At 44.9% G+C, this 15,768-nt stretch overlaps 1 protein-coding gene across 3 annotated transcripts in view; it reads right to left on the minus strand.

Annotated features, from left to right (window-relative positions):
• TPX2 (TPX2 microtubule nucleation factor) overlaps positions 1 to 15,768 on the minus strand; it is a 45,879-nt gene continuing 30,111 nt past the window's right edge. For 2 of the 3 annotated variants that reach the window (XM_045194853.3, XM_024559593.4), the window contains exons 12-17: positions 11,016 to 11,108; positions 9,685 to 9,858; positions 9,149 to 9,295; positions 6,993 to 7,104; positions 6,136 to 6,323; positions 1 to 4,633 (exon numbers count right to left, since the gene is read on the minus strand). In XM_045194853.3, the coding sequence (XP_045050788.1) occupies positions 4,523 to 4,633; positions 6,136 to 6,323; positions 6,993 to 7,104; positions 9,149 to 9,295; positions 9,685 to 9,858; positions 11,016 to 11,108 (825 nt within the window). In that variant the 3' untranslated portion in view covers positions 1 to 4,522. The remainder of the gene's footprint in view (positions 4,634 to 6,135; positions 6,324 to 6,992; positions 7,105 to 9,148; positions 9,296 to 9,684; positions 9,859 to 11,015; positions 11,109 to 15,768) is intronic. The other variant, XM_045194854.3, reaches the window with a different exon arrangement.

Raw genomic sequence — 15,768 nt, forward strand, 5'->3', positions numbered from 1 at the left:
CTCGAACTACGTTCGGTTTCTGCGAGTGAAATGCCTGCATTTGTCAAGCCCTTTCAGGAAGCTGACACCTTCGGCACATAAAAGCCGGGCTTTGGCCTGAGCCCAGCCTCTCACTCTCCTGCATGAGAACAGCAAATATCACCAGACATTTTCAATGTAGGTAACCTCCCATATAGGACTAGAAAAGAGTGGGTATGCAAGACCAAGGCAACAAGGAAAATGTATCCTTTTGTCCCTCGGTGCTTTTTTTTTTTTTGTAGCAACTATATTGGCTTCAGCTAGATAACAAATTGTCCTGGCATTCTTGGCGCCAGAGCAAACATGTCAGCTCCCTGGTTACGCCTTCGTCACCGCTCAAAGCACCACACACTTCACCCTCGCTGCTCCTTCCATAGGCCCGGGCTTGCCTCGTATCCAGGAAACTTTATATGTTGTCTAAACTGACCATCCCAGCAGGCTGCAGGGCAGATGGCAGCTCAGGATTCCAAATGTTGACCAACTCCTACCTGGATCCACACCACCAAGCTGGAACTCAGCCCATCTGTGCAGAAATAGGAGCCCCGCTGCGTGGCTAATGGCTTTTTTAACTGCTACTCTCAGCAGTGAGGAACTTCCCCAGGAGATGATATTCAGAAGGGAAGTGAAATGAAAGCAATGTCAAGATTTACCTAAAGGGATACCCGGGTTTGACCAGATATGCAAGCCAGTAAGCCCTCGAGGTTCAGCTAAGCTGGGAGCTAAAAGCCTGGGTGCCGCTGACCCGCCCTCAGGTCCTCGGACCTGAGGTCACTAGCCTGGGACAACCTGTGGAGGAACAAGACCCCACCACAGATCTGCTTCCATGTTACTAGATTCTCCTAGGAGGCTTCAGGCTTCAGGTGGGAAGCCAGCCAGGACATGCCCAAGGTGGCAGCTGAATCACGTCATTCAGTGCAGGCCATGGAAGGAGCGAGGTACAGAGCGTAGAGTATGACATGTTGGTGTAAAAATAAGAGGGAAGGGGTAGAGATTGTATATGCAGAAGCCATCTCTGCAAGGGAACACACGTGGTAGCACCGTCTCGGGAGGGGAGGGGAGCAGCTGGGGGGAAAAGTGGGAGACTTTATCTTAGTAGCTTTTGAATTTGGAACCATGTGAATGTATAACCTTTCAAGGAACAAATTAAAATTAAAATGCAGAATGCTATCATCATTTTGTTATAAAAAGAAAAATGCTCTATAAATCTGTGTGTACATAAAAAAAAACCTTCTGGAAGAATGTATGACTGTTAACTGTGGGTCCCTCCTGGGGAATGGGGATAGAGGAAGTTGAGATGTTCGTGTTTTGTTCTACATAATCAGTATCGTTTTCTTTCCCGAAGGCAGTATTACTTTTGTCATTTTTACCTAAAAAGAAACATCCTTAAGAACTGCAACCTCACCCGCAACAAGAATCTCTCCACACACCTGTTCTGTCCGTCTCACGTCGCTCAATCACATCTGATCCTGTTCACAACTGCTCGCGCACAGGTCTCATCTCTGTTAAGTGATGTGGTAACTGCAACCGCAGCCTGCCTACCACCCAAGCTCCACTTCCCAGGGACAAGCTCTGTGGGGAACAGCCCGCAAGCACTAAAACAGTCAAGGTGGCGACAAAGCAATTTCCCGAGAACCAAACCATCAACCAGAGTAAGGATGGACGAGGATCTTCTAAGTGTTTAAACTAGCTTAGGCCTATTAGCCAAGGGAAACCTTGACCAAGTCAAAACAACGCTGAAAACAGAGGCCTTCCCAGAAACTGTGGGAATTCCAACAATGCACATAAGCTAGGAACTTTGTGAAAGTGCCAAGCAAAGTGTGACGGCCAGATTTCTCAGAATTCAGTAAATTCCTATTGGCCATGTTCCGTTTAGAAAAATTGCAGAGTGGCCTGCGAGTTGAGAGGCTCCTTCCAGGACATGGCCTGAACGGATAAAGAATCTGAATTTCTCTGCAAAATAAGAGTGGGGAGTTGCAGTTTCAGGGGATGGGGGAGGCTGTGCCAGAAAAGCGAAGGCCCTGTGAGATAGTCCAGAGAGGATTTAGTATCAGACAGACTGTGCTGGGGAGAAACAGGGAGCCCCTGGGAACCCGAGAAATTCTGGGAAGAGGCAATGGAGAGCTGCGTCTCAATTTCCAGCTACTTACTCTGCTAAATGACCGTCATATATGACCACTCTGACACAGGTGTGTCCAGAGGAGGTAACCCAGAGTGAAGCACACGGGACGAACGGACCCCACGAGTCTGTAATTCTCAGTAATGCTCTTTCCAAACCCCTCCACGCGAGGGCCAGATTTATTCTCCTACCGGAAACAAGCAAAAACAAAAAATGGACGGGGAAAGAAATGATACCAGATGGAAATATGAATGATAGTGACCTGTTAGAAGGGGAAGGCTGGTATAGGTAGGGAAAAAAGCTGCATAGGAGAGGGGATCAAATGAACAGAGAGTGAAAAACCAAAGTAAAAGGTGACCAGAAAAAAAAGAAAAATGAACCCCTCCCCCCCCCCCCCCCCAAGAATCCATAAGAGACATGAGGCCTGGGGTAGAACTAGATTTCTCAGAGGACAAGGGATGGAGAACTGTTTCAGGCTGATACCTAGGTGCCCTCCTCAACTCCCACCTCTCACTATCCACGTCCAATCTGTTAGCAAGTACTGCCAGTTACAGCTTCCAAATACATTCAGAATCCAACCGTTTCTCACCCTCCACGGCCACCACACCGCCTGAGCCACTCACAGCTCGCAGACAACAAAAGAACCTCCACGGCCTCCCTGTTTCCCACCTCCCACCCTGGCTCCCGCCCTCATCTGTTCTCCACACAGCAGTCAGGGAAACATTTATCACCTGAGGGAACAGGGCAGTTCCTTGCTTATTACCTGTCTCCCCCATAAAAGGTAAGCTCAATGAGGACAAGGTCTTCTACTTTTGTTCACTGCTGTATTCCCAGAGACTAGCACAAGGCCAAGTTATGTATCATTGGCACCACATTATTTGTTAAGTGAACTACGTAAGTAGTTACAGAACAGTATACCATACACATCCAGGCAGCGAATAAAGGAACTGTATTTTGCATCAGTTTGTGGGCCTTCAGGAGGCCCCGCGATCTGCAAGTCCTGTCTTGCTGAATCTACAATGGCTTGTACATAATGCTCATTGAATGAATAAACGAAAGGAATATAAACTAGGTTTAATATTACACAAGGGGCCTAGGACTCGGCCTGGGCAGAATATGACAGGTACAGAGCAGAGCTCACAAATAACGTCAAGTCTCAAGGAAAGTACACTCTTTCATATGGACCTAGACAAGTCTGTGCCAGCTACAAGAAATACAGAGATAACTGAGATATCCACGTCTCTGCCGGCTTGTGAACAAGTACAAGCGATTCAGCGGTGCAGCTGCTGTACCTCACACACACCAGAAACACTGGGCAGGCCCTGAAAAGTGGTCGTCCTTATCTGGGGAGGTCAGATGGTCAAGGAAGGGTTTATGAAAAAAATTTTTCTCGAGCCGAGTCTTACAAGGAAGAGTTCACCAGATGAGAAAAAGCACATTTAGGGAAGAAGGCGCAGTCTGTGCGAGGGCACAGCACACATGACTGCTTTCCAGCGTGCTTCCTGGGAGGAAGTCCATAAATACGGAAGGGTACTCTGACATAAGACAAAAAGAAGTTGCAAAGCACTTTCCTGCTACCTGAACCCTCCTCTCAAAGTTCCCATTTCCCAAAAAAGACGTGACCTCCTCCAAAGGGGCTGGACAAATTTTAAGACATCAAATAACAAAAACAGGGAGGGGAAGACAGACGTATTTATTCCAGCCTGGGTCACCGCAGGACCTAGAATGTGCGAGGCTCGGTGCCCCTGACATTGTCGGCACGGTGACAGGAGAGCGGGCCTAGACGGTGGCCCAGCCCACAGCTCGCCAAGGGCTCCATGAGGGCCCACCAGCCCACGCAGTCTCCTTCCTCACACCCAGTTCAGGAGGCTTTCCCCCTCACAGCAAAGGGCCCCTTACCTCTAAATTTATTTAGTGGAGAGGAGAGGAAAAATCTGATATACTGATTGTTCCTTATTGAAGCCATAAGTTAAATCCTATCTCAATATTTAACTGTCTTTATTTCCTAATTTAAAAATAGAAAAAAAGGGGGGGGGGGGCAGTTAGGGAAGGGACAAGAGAAATTACACTGTGCTGATATAAAGACTTTCAACTCTAGGCAAAGTTAAAACCCATTTTCAAGGTCAACTGATGGGTCAAAGGAAGTAACGACATGGAGTCCGATGGAGACACACGTGAGCTGAGTCTCATTACTAGCCTCAATAACGCAGGGTCACAATTCTCAACGCAGTCAGTCAGCAGCTACTAGGCACGCTCTGCCAGGGGCGGGCAGGTCAAAGTCTGAAGAAATGGCTTCTCCCCACACCCCCATGACAAAGGAGGACAGTTCCTGGTGTGATGGAAAATGCAGCTCCGTTCCCAGGCTGCGCCCGCAGCTCCCAGCGGAGTTCAGCAGTGGAACCGAGTGGAGAACTTGGGAGACACAGGCACAGTCAGAGGCTGCTCACTTGACTTTATCTCCACGCCCTGGTACTTGCGTATTGGGTTTGCCTTGTGCACCTGCCAAATAAGGGAAATAAAGTTACCACTGATAAGGATGTTAGAAAACTGCGCTTATAGTTTTTTTTTTTCCTTGAGAAAATGTTTGCAGTTTTACAGATCCCAGTCACGTACTCAAAGAGGGGGGGGGAAAGGCAATGCAGTATAATGGAAAAGCATGAGAGTTTTAGAGCCCAAGTAGGTTTCTGTTCAGGTCTTGCTGGATCCCTCGATAATGTCCAACCTATCTCCAGCTTGAGTGTTTATTACTACGGTGTGAGAAAGGTGCACTCAATTGCAGCAGAGAAGAGATGCATGTTAAGAATTGGCTAGAGTACAGTCTCAAGCTGAGTCTTAATATTAAATGAAAGCATAGACGAAAAACAAAAAACCCGAAACAATAGCCAGGGAGGGTTGCTGGGAGAACACCTGGTCCCATCCATGGGCCCTGCCCTCAGCCCACACTGAGACTCACTGTGAGAAACGGCTCCATGATGGGGATGAAAACAAGGACCAAGTCAAGGACCAAGTGTTGAAGAAAAATCAAAGAAACTGAGGGTAGGAAAAGGTTTGGTTTTCTGAGTGTATCTGGAGTGGGGATTGTATGGGTTTTTTTTTTCATTCAATCAGAAAATAGTGGCTTGGGTTTTGCTGAGAAGCTAGTCACTGGAACAGTTTGTCCCGAGCGCCTTCCTGCAGCCAGTCACCTCTGCGAACCACTGTTCAGCTGCTGGCTTGGTCTTTTAGACAAAACCTCAACAACTTACGTATTTCTATATTCCCTCTTTTATTAATCATACGAGGTTCCATCCAAAATCCTCCTCTTCCTCATTGATGCAGTTAATGTGGCTTGCTGTGCTCCTAGACAAAGGGTCCTCTAATGAGAATTAAGCTTCCTTTTTGGATAACTAATATTTAAACAGTGATGCTAGTGTTAGCGGAGTCACATGGACCAACATGTACTGTGACTCCAAGGCACTTGAGTCAAGTATTAAGAGGAAAATGAAAATAGTTACTGCCCAATTCTCATGTCCTTCCCTAATTGTGTATTTTTGTCTAATTGTAAAATACACTGGTTTTCGTAACCAATGAATGCTCTTAAGGAAACCTTAAGGAAATAATAAGTTAAATAATGCATCATTGTGTACCTTATGATTTCCTCCCTATGAAGACCCTTGGAAGAAATTCTGTCTGAATTCAATACCAAGGAGAAATGCATATTTTTAAGCAGCTGGTTTGTTTTTGTCTGATGAACACTGTGAGTTTTGTAACTGACAGGCTGGGTCCTAAAAAGGGCCAAAACTATGACTCAAACTAGCAGTTACATGGACCACAACGTACACATCTTAAGCCCAGTTCACACCTCCACTTTGTCACCACCCTCGATTTGTGGGATTTCCCGCTCCCACTCCTCTTGGATGTGTCCTTATAGTGACCTTAGATTCTTTCTGGACCAAGATGAAGTGCAGATAAAACAGAACAGGGACAACGGTGGGTTGGTCAGCACTCCCACTGCCCGTTACCAGTTCTTTCCGGAGCCTGGCCAGCTCCTTCCTCTGCTGCTCTTCCTCCTGCTGCCTGGCCTCCTCCAGCTGCTGCGCCCGCTGGGCTTCTGCCTCAGCCATTTTCTTCTCCAGCTCCTGCCGCTCTTTGGCTCTCTTCTCAGTGGCCAGCTGAAAAGGTTCCTGAACTAGAGAACCAGAAAGGCCCTCTGAGTACAGAAACAGAGAGAACATTGGTACAGGACTTGCATAAACCTGGCCCTATAGATCTAGCAAGGAGCACAGACATGCATGGCAAGAGAAGGGCTGAGCACTAAGGAAGGCTTGTTGAAAGGTGGAGTCAACAGCACATAGAAAGTCTTAGAATTTTCAAACTTGGAAGGGCCCTGGAAATTAACCAATTAGGGGAAAAGCAAGACCCATGCAGGTCAAGCAGCTTGCTCAAAGCCGCAGTGACTGTGAGACAGAGATATAGGAAAAGAGCCCGTTTTCTGGCATCCTGCCCAATGCTTAAAGAATCAAATGCTTTGCAGCCAAGGCCTGCCTCAGAGTGAACTCCAGAAAGAGGTCCTGGCTCTCCCTCCCTCCCTCACTGGTTACTCTTCAGGTGGGCAAGGGCTATAACTGTCATCGGAATGCCAGCTGCTGTTGCCCAGGCTCTTGTGCTATGAGTCTGGCCCCAACACATTCTGCCACTCAACATAGCTGCTGCGTTCAACAAAAGTAAAAGGCCAGCTCCAGGGGAAGAAAAACTGGATCCTCTACAGGCAAATGCTGCTGGCCGACAAAGCATCGTGCTGACACAACCGAGCCCCAGGTACTCTCCCAGGAAGTCCGACAATGTTGCCCCAACCCCCCAAGAGTACATGTAATACTACCAGCGACGGATTTCTTCTCTTTCTTGGGAACAAAGGGCTCCTGGGAGATGACGGTGTTTGGACGAGCCTTGAAGCAAGTCGCTTCTTTCTGTTGTCTCAGTTCCTCCTCCAGCTGTCAGGAAGAGAGTCTATCAGACCAACTAGCCGTGGCCCAGCACCTCCGTGACTCACGTTCCAGTGTTTCTAACTGCAGCATCCGCAAAGACAGCAGATGACGGAACCTAATCCCCTGTCCAACCCCCTGAACAATGAGTGGAGCAGACTGATGTCATTTAAACCCACGGAAAACTAGAAAGTATCTTTAAGATACACTTGACCCTTAAAAAACATGAGGATTAGGGCACCAACCGCCCACACAGTTGAAAATCTTGACGTAACTTTCGACTCCTCCCAAACTTACGTCCTAATAGCATACTCTTGACTGGAAACCTTACTGCTAACATAAATAGTTAACACACATTTTGTATATTATATGTATTATATGCTGTATTCTTATAGTTAATTAAGCTAGAGAAAAGGAAATATTAAGAAAATAAGGAAGAGAAAATACAGTTTTTACTGAAAAAAAATCCAGGCATAAGTGGACCTGTGCAATTCAAACCCATGTTGTTCAAAAGTCAACTGTAATTTTAAGGCCTTATCTTAACACCTCCCCCCAAAAGTAGACATTATATACCCCCAGATGTGATCAGTTATAAAGTATTCTCCCAATCCCAAAAAGAAACTAACCAGACTTTAATTAAGGCTCTTGACATAACTACTCCTCTACAGGATGAGCAGTAGATAGAGGAACACATCTAACAGCACCGTGGGAACGCAGTGACCAAAACCCAGATCACAGAAAGCCTGTCGCACAGTTGATCCAGTTTATTCAACACAGGAAATGCAAGCAGACAGGCCCATAGATTAAAAGGGATTTAGAAATTTATCAAATGCTGTATGTGGACCTCACCTGGATCTTGATTTGAACAATTCAACTATTCTAGAAACTTCGAGAGATTCGGGGACATGTGAATGCTGACTACCGGCCACCAGTAAGGGATTACTGTTAATGTTTTTGCTACAGTGACAGTATTGTGGCTATGGTTTTTCAAACCCTTCTATTTTGAAGATACATTCTGAAGTATTTTTACATGAAACGAGGAGATACCTAGGATTTGCTTCAAATTAATCATGTATAGGCAGAACTACCCAGAATAGAGATAAGTAGATAGAACTATAGGTGAAGTAAGATTTTACATGTTTTGATGGCTACAGAACCGGGCTACAGGTCCATGAAAGTTCATTGTATTATCCTACTTTCGTGTATGTCTGAAAAACGTAAAAAAAGGGTTTTTTTATCACGGGAAATACCTCCCACAGACATTCTATGCCATGGTTCTTGCAAGTGAGATTCACTAGTGCTTTCTAAGCACTGGTCCTAAGTTTTCCTAGAAAACACGCCGACAGGGGCCTACCCTCAGTCATGTTAGCGATCGCGTTTCTTGGGCTGCAAAAGGGGTAACTTCCTACAAAAATTAACCCAGAGCTCCTTTGGACACAGTCCAAGATAAGTGACAATATAAAAATGCTGACAAATTTAGGAATTCAGGAAAAATTTTTTCCAGATAGGGCAGAATTAGATTCCAGTTAAACTAGCCAAAACCAATTAATTGTTTTTAACTACCTGTCTTCTATAAAGAGCAAATAGCACACTATGTTGACAAAACAACACACCATTTCTTACAAAGCACCAAGAGAAACGAATGAACATTTAGTAAACAAGTCTAATGGATGAGACCTTAAACTCCTGCTGCACAGAGTGTCTATGGTTCTCACGTTCCCCAGACGAGCGCCTAGAGTGGAGTCAGCGCGCTTCGGCCAGCTGGCAACTTCTTTTTGCACAGCCCTTGAGATCAGATTGGTTGTCACAATCTTGATGAGTTGAAACACACACGCACTATGTGACAGAGATCATATGTAGCCAACAACACCTAAACTATGAATTTACTATCTGTTTGTTTAGAGAAAAAGTTTTCTGACCCTGATTTAGAGTGGAGACTCTGAAATAAGCCAATGTGTTAGTTCCCAAATGAATTTCAATGTAGTGGGTCTACCCATTCTAACAAACCGACAAACAAGCCTCGAACATCTTAGCTGCTCTCCCAAGCCCTCACCTGATGCTTCCAAGTCTGTGCCTTTACAGCACCTCTTTTGTCAGTCTCCAAGCAGAAAGGCTCGATCTGGGTTGCATTCTTCACCTTCTTCTCTGGCAGGTTAACAGTGTCAAAATGAGGCAAAGGAAGGGCCTTGAACTTGGGTACCTGATAGAAAAGAAAACATAAGATTTAAGATAAGGCCTTTCAAGCCAAGAAGCAACAGCTGCAGCAGAATATTTGGATGAATCTAAATCTAAAAGTAGGAACCAGTTTTTAAAGCAGCAGGACGTAGCAGAAAGAATAATGCGCTTAAAAGGAATCCTAGGTTTCCCCCCCAACATTGCCGGCAATGGCAACATAAACACAGGCAAGTCACTTAACCTCCTTGTGCCAGAAAGGTTATTAAAATCACGTGCCCTATTCATACTTCATAAGGCACTAATGAAGGGATCGAAGGAAGTCTGTTGATTTTGGAGTTAAAAGTGCAACATAAAAGATTATCTTTGCGGAATCAAAGAACAGTGTTGGCCACTTGTAAAAATGGAAACACCTACCTCCCCTTTCTGCAGTTCTTTTATTTTCTTTTCCTTCTGTAACTGACGTTCTCTGTCTCGAGAATCAAAAGAGAAAGGGCATATTTCCACAGTTTTTGCCTCTGGGATATGGGGCTTAAAAGGCACCCCGAAATGTGGCACGGGTTGAGCTCTTATCACTACCGGCTCCTCTTCCTACAAGAAAAATTGCAGTTTAGAAACAAGACCGCTCGCTCTCGCTGCTCAGAACGTGTAGTCAGAGGACATTACATGAGAGAAGTCACTAATTAAGGCAAGTCACTCAACCTCTTAGGTGTCTTAGTTTCCTTTTGTTTCAAAGTCACCTTCCAGTTCGCAGGGGTGGGACCAATGTGAAACTATTTGATAAAGGACTAACACAACTACTCTTAAAGGATCTAAAGTCTTTCAGAGGAAGACTATAAAAACTAAACGAGACCAAACAGTATGAATAAAACGAAGAACAGAAAGTAGTAACCGAGCACACAGCCTGGCCTCCTCTGTGACCCACCCTCCATCTAGACCCACTAAACCATGTGACTGGGAGTCAGCGTGATGCCAAACCCAGAATAGGACCGAGTAAGTTGTTTGGGTTCAAGCTGGTAACATAAGATTACTGTGTATTTTAGTTTCAAATGAACCTATAAAAAGGCTTATGCTTGAGATCTGCTATAAAATTACCCTAACTCTTGATATTTATAGATAAAATGAACATGTAACAAGAAACTAGCCCGATCAGTGACAGCTTACATATTCCGGTTTCAGGAACCATACCGCACAGTCACCTATGCAACCCGTGGGTTAACGAAGAGAGGGCAGGGTAAAGGTAACTGTGTGGTGTGGACTTTAAAAGCCCCTCAGTGCGCTGGTCAGGTAGCTCAGTTGGTTAGAGCATCCTTCTGATATGCCAAGGTGGTAGGTTCGATCTCCAGTCAGGGCACATACAAGAAGCAACCAATGAATGTGTAAGTGGAACAACAAATAGATGTTCTCTCTCCCTCTCCCTCTAAAATCAATAAATTAAAAAAAAATTTTTTTAAAGTACCTCAGTTTTTAGCTCAGGCAAAACAGAGTACAGGGATCAGCAACTTTTGACCCACATTACAAGGCTCCAGTACGTTGCAAACAGTTACCACCTCAAGACAGAAAATTCATACCCTTACCAACAACTTTGCTCTTGAAGGAGCAAAAGCGATGATCAAATGTTTATGCCCACTGTTACAGACAACTCTGGACAAGAATGACTGCCTTTGAATTCCGTTAGGTTTGAAGAAAGAGTAATGCTTAGGTTGATTACGCAGAAGGAAGAAGAAACCCCTATCCCAAGGAATCACCTCGTCGTTGGGGGGCATTCGGATTCTGTTCTTTAATGCAAAGGCTGGTGATTTGGGCACAGTGATGGGAAGTACTTTCTTTTCAGGAACACCCTGGAAGAGTAAGCAACTCAGTTAGACATCCCTGAACAATCTCCACTAGTTAAGATCAAATCCCTTTCTTAAAGTTCATATACCAGGAGTTTAAAAAAGGCTAATATTTCACTATGTCATTATTTACCCAAGCAAGACAAAGTATATCTGATCTGCAGTAGTACTCCAAGGTGGACTTCGTGATAGGAGAGTGGCAAGTAATAAGGATATAGTTTGAGTTGTATATTCAGTAAAAACAGAATTCGCCAAAATCTTTTTTTCCTGGTACTTATGGAAAACACTCACCACAACAGAAAATAAACTGATGCCAATATTTTGTTGTTTCTCTTCCTTTCTATAAAGATAGAAATCACTCATAAACAAAATAAAAACATAGTCTTTCCATAAGCATTTTCTGTTTCTCATAGAATTTATACTCTATCATGAATCTGGCAATTAACAATAACTACAAAATGTTATCTCTTAGGCTGTTGTTTTGAATAAAGTGTATGACCAGACCAATTAAAAAAAACCCTCACGCTGATGGTGCCCCATCAGCTCTCTGTTCTGTGTGCCCCCTAACTCATCACTGCCGCACCACAGGCCGCACCGTCGGTGGCCTATACCATTTGCCAGCCTTCTAACAGTCTTTTTGGCTTCTCATCTCATTCTTCCAACCCATCCTCTGTATATAGTCAGAATTATTTTTCTAAAACACATCTGATAACGTTACTTCCTGACTTAAAATTCTTTAAGGGCTCCTACCGCCCACCTACAACGGTACAACAAATGCCTTGGCATGAAGTTCAAGGCGCTTCATCAGCTGGTAGCCTGCCTAACTCTTCAGCCTTAGCTCTTGCCCCTTCTTATGCATGACCCTCCAACCACAACGAACTGCTGGCAGCTGCCAAAATGTAACAATGGCTCTCAACTCAATGCCCGTCCTTGTGCGTGCTCTCTCTCTCAGCCGCCTAGGAGTACTTAACCCTTCTTTTCAAGCCTCCGCTGAAGCATGTCTTCTTTATAAAGCCTTTCCATAGACTCTCCAACTCTCAGAACCTACAGAACTGACGCCTCTCTCCCCTGTGTATAGTTCTATCACAGTACATCCAAAATTCCATTGAACTGGTTTATCTAGATGCTCGTTTCCTTGTGTGAGCCCGTGCAAATGGGGACTGGTTTCTGTCAGTCCCCAGCACCTAACAGATATGTTGGCAAGTATAAGGCCAAGCATTCCTTACATGTTTGTTGAATGAATGTAGTAAGAACAACAGAATTTATACTGTGGACTTTTAGACTCTAACTCACATCTTGGGAAACTTCTCCTTAATCCCAACAACGCTGCAACTGCTCAAAACGTGTTTGGAATCTCTTTCTTGGAGTGGCGTTTAAAGCCAATTTTTGGGCCATTCGAGGTAGTCACTCAATCTTTACTTTTAATTAAACAAAATAGTCTCCAGACCTATTATCTTGGACCACACTGAAGTTTTGGTTCCAAATGACTTTACACCAGCTTCTAAAAGGAAATTAATCTTTGAAATATGAAGATTTGCCATCAATGAAGAGAACTAAAAGACTGTGCCACAGGATTTAAGACAAATGGCTTTTTCAAAATGCTTTGCACAGCACCAATCATTAGGAAAAAATCATACCCCACCAAGCTGACCACTATAAAGGGAGTGTTCATTCTACTGTGAAGGTTCTTACCTGTTCCTTAAACAATAAATAAAGCCAGGATCTCCAGCACAGGGAAACCCAATATAGCAGGACTTGTAATCTGAGCAACAAAGGTCTGTGAAATGGGGTTTTCAAACAACGCTTACCATAAAACGACAAAAAATCTACCGTTCTACCACATTCTAGACAAGCGGACAGCAGCCTCTTACTGGAACACACCCAGGCCATGTGGGAACGAGAACACTGAGCGGGGACCCGGAGACCCGTTCTCGCCCACTCCGATTCCAGCTGCTATAACCTCAGGTGCATCAGACAGCCTTCAGGCCTCGGATTCTTGTTTCTTTTCGTTAACAAAGGGTCGGAAAGAAATGTCTGAGGGCTCATTTCATTCTAAAATACTGCTTCTTTTCCTATTTTTCTCCTCACTCTAAATCCACTTAGCAGAGACACGTGCATTTTATTTTATTTAAAGATTTTATTTCTTTTTAGAGAGAGGGGACAGGAGAGAGAGAAGAAATGAAACACTGATGTGTGAGAGAAACACCGCTCAGCTACCTCTCACATGCCCCCAACTGGGGACCTGGTCTGCAACCCAGGCATGTGCCCTAACCTTTTGGTCCGCAGGCCAGTGCTCAATCCTCTGCGCCACACCAGCCAGGGTGAGAAATGCACTTTAAAAGAAAAGCAATGGAGGCCCTGGCCAGGTAGCTCAGTTGTTTAGAGCGTTGTACCAATACACTAAGGTTGCAGGTTCAATCCCCAGTCAGGGCACACACAAGAAGAAACCAATGAATGCATAAATAAGTAGAACAACAAATCAATTTCCTCTCTCTCCCCCTTCCTCTCTCTCTAAAATTAATTTTAAAATAAATTTTAAAGCAATGTAAACCTCTAATAAATAAGCCGTGAAAGAGATAGTTACCAGTAGGATCAATCCTTACAATTGGTTGGGAGAGAGGGTAAGGTGATTTATGAAAATCAACTTTGCAGCAACTATCCACCCACACTCCATGAAGAAAAGGAAACTGGGTTTTTAGAAACAAAAAAGGTTTCTTGTTTTGCTATTCTAAACTTTTTTAGTTATTAGCTCCTTGAAGGCAGTGATGTTGCATTTGCATGCCATTGCATCCTCCAAGGCACCTACAAGAAGTAATTGTTGCATGAACATGAGGCTGATCGATCTGTTTATATGTCAATCTACTCTACCAGACAGGCTGTGAAAGCTCTGAGGACTAGGGCTGTTTCACATTCCACCTCTGAATTTCCAGGGTCTAACGCAGGCCAGACACACAGGCCGAGCGTTTCAGCTTGCACTGCCACTCGCTCGCTCGCTCGCTCATCCCGTGCTGGAGTGCCTATGCTGGGATGCCGGGTTCTGGGGACAGAGCAGGGAACGGTGCAGGCATCCAGTCCCTCCCTCAGGGAACTCACATTCTACTGGAGGACAGAGAATGAAAGGTAACGAATCAGTGATTTCTCGATTTCACAAGTGCTCTAAAGAAACCCAGCAAAATCTGGAGCTAAAGTATAATGGGGGGGAAGCACATCTCCCTAAAGCAGAATATGCCCCCAAGTCCCCTGTGACAAGTTCTTGGGCTTGTCCCAGAGCAGTTAGGAAATTACTGTGTAGCAGTGTTATCTCAGGGAATATGGGGGTACGGGGAGCACACTGGTCTCCCCAAGTCATCCCTGCTAAAATATCACTGCTAAAATTACTTACTGGCCTCACCGACACCATATCCACCTCTGTGGTGCCCCAGCTCCCCCGCTGGATGCCGGTACCAAGTTCACATTTCACACCCTGCTGCTCCGGGTTCTCATCACTCCACCTCTCCCCCAAGAGCCCCTATTTCATCTCTGCCTCATGGCCCACTGCTGCCCAAGCTGGCTGTCTCCTTGCCACCTACCAACCACAGGCGGGGGAGCACAAGAAACACCATGAGGACAGAGACAGCGAGCTTCTGGACTCAAAGGACATGAATGGGGAAGAACAGTGGCACACCGACAAGCTGTATTTGGGTTCTGGGAGGCAGGCCCTTCTGTGCTACTATAGAAGTCCAGGACTATAAGCTAAGAGACCTGATCTCAGTTCTGCCACCAGCTTTCAAAAACGGGCAAGCCACATTCCTCTTCCACAGCCTCCCTTTCTAAAAAATGAAGAGAGTGAAAGAGAATATGTCTAGTGTCTCCTGTGCTTTGCTTTTCTAGAAACCAAGGGTTGAAGTGAAATCACTAGAAGTTTGAGAAAGCTGCAAACAGCTAGTGTCAAATTCAAAAACTGTTTGCCAAAACAGACAATGATTAACAGCACTATGGGATAGAACGAGAACACTCAAGAAGACGACAGTTCAAGTCCTGGTTCTACATATGAGGCACCTCTTAGTGTCTTTCCCCACCCGAAAACCATAAAAACAGAACCGACGTCTTAAGAGTTACGAGAAATAATTAAGATAACCTACATAAAACACTCAGCACAATGTAAGCACGCAATAAAAAGTTATTACTATTAATATGACTGCTTGTGGTGTGGCAGACGCTACATTTTTCATCGGGCTCTCATCTGCGCTGCACCTCACAAATCACAAACTCCGGGGGTGGGGCCCAGGAATCTGTTTACGTAATAAGATCCCCAGAGGATTCTGAGAACCAGCTGGATCTGGCAAACACTCCCGTGCAGCAGAGCGCTTCAATTCACTCCCATACTCACTTAACCTAATGCTTGGCTGATCTGTTTATCCAGAATTTTCAACAAGGCATAACCTGGGACAACACTTCTCTAGGATCTCAGCTAACTCCTAATGACCTCTAGTCACCCTCCCCCACTTAACACTTCTCCAGGGTGTTTCCAAAGTACAAGAAACTGCCAAACCCATTTCCTCCATCAATGCTTCTAAAAGTGGGGTTCAGGTATGACTGGTGAGATGGAAGAGAAAGTGAGGTGAAATATACTTTTTTTTTCATACGCACATTTTCTTAAGAGCCTTCTATTTTATTAAAGGATGCT

The sequence above is a fragment of the Desmodus rotundus genome, chromosome 6 (assembly GCF_022682495.2).
Source record: "Desmodus rotundus isolate HL8 chromosome 6, HLdesRot8A.1, whole genome shotgun sequence".
Lineage (NCBI taxonomy): Eukaryota > Metazoa > Chordata > Mammalia > Chiroptera > Phyllostomidae > Desmodus > Desmodus rotundus.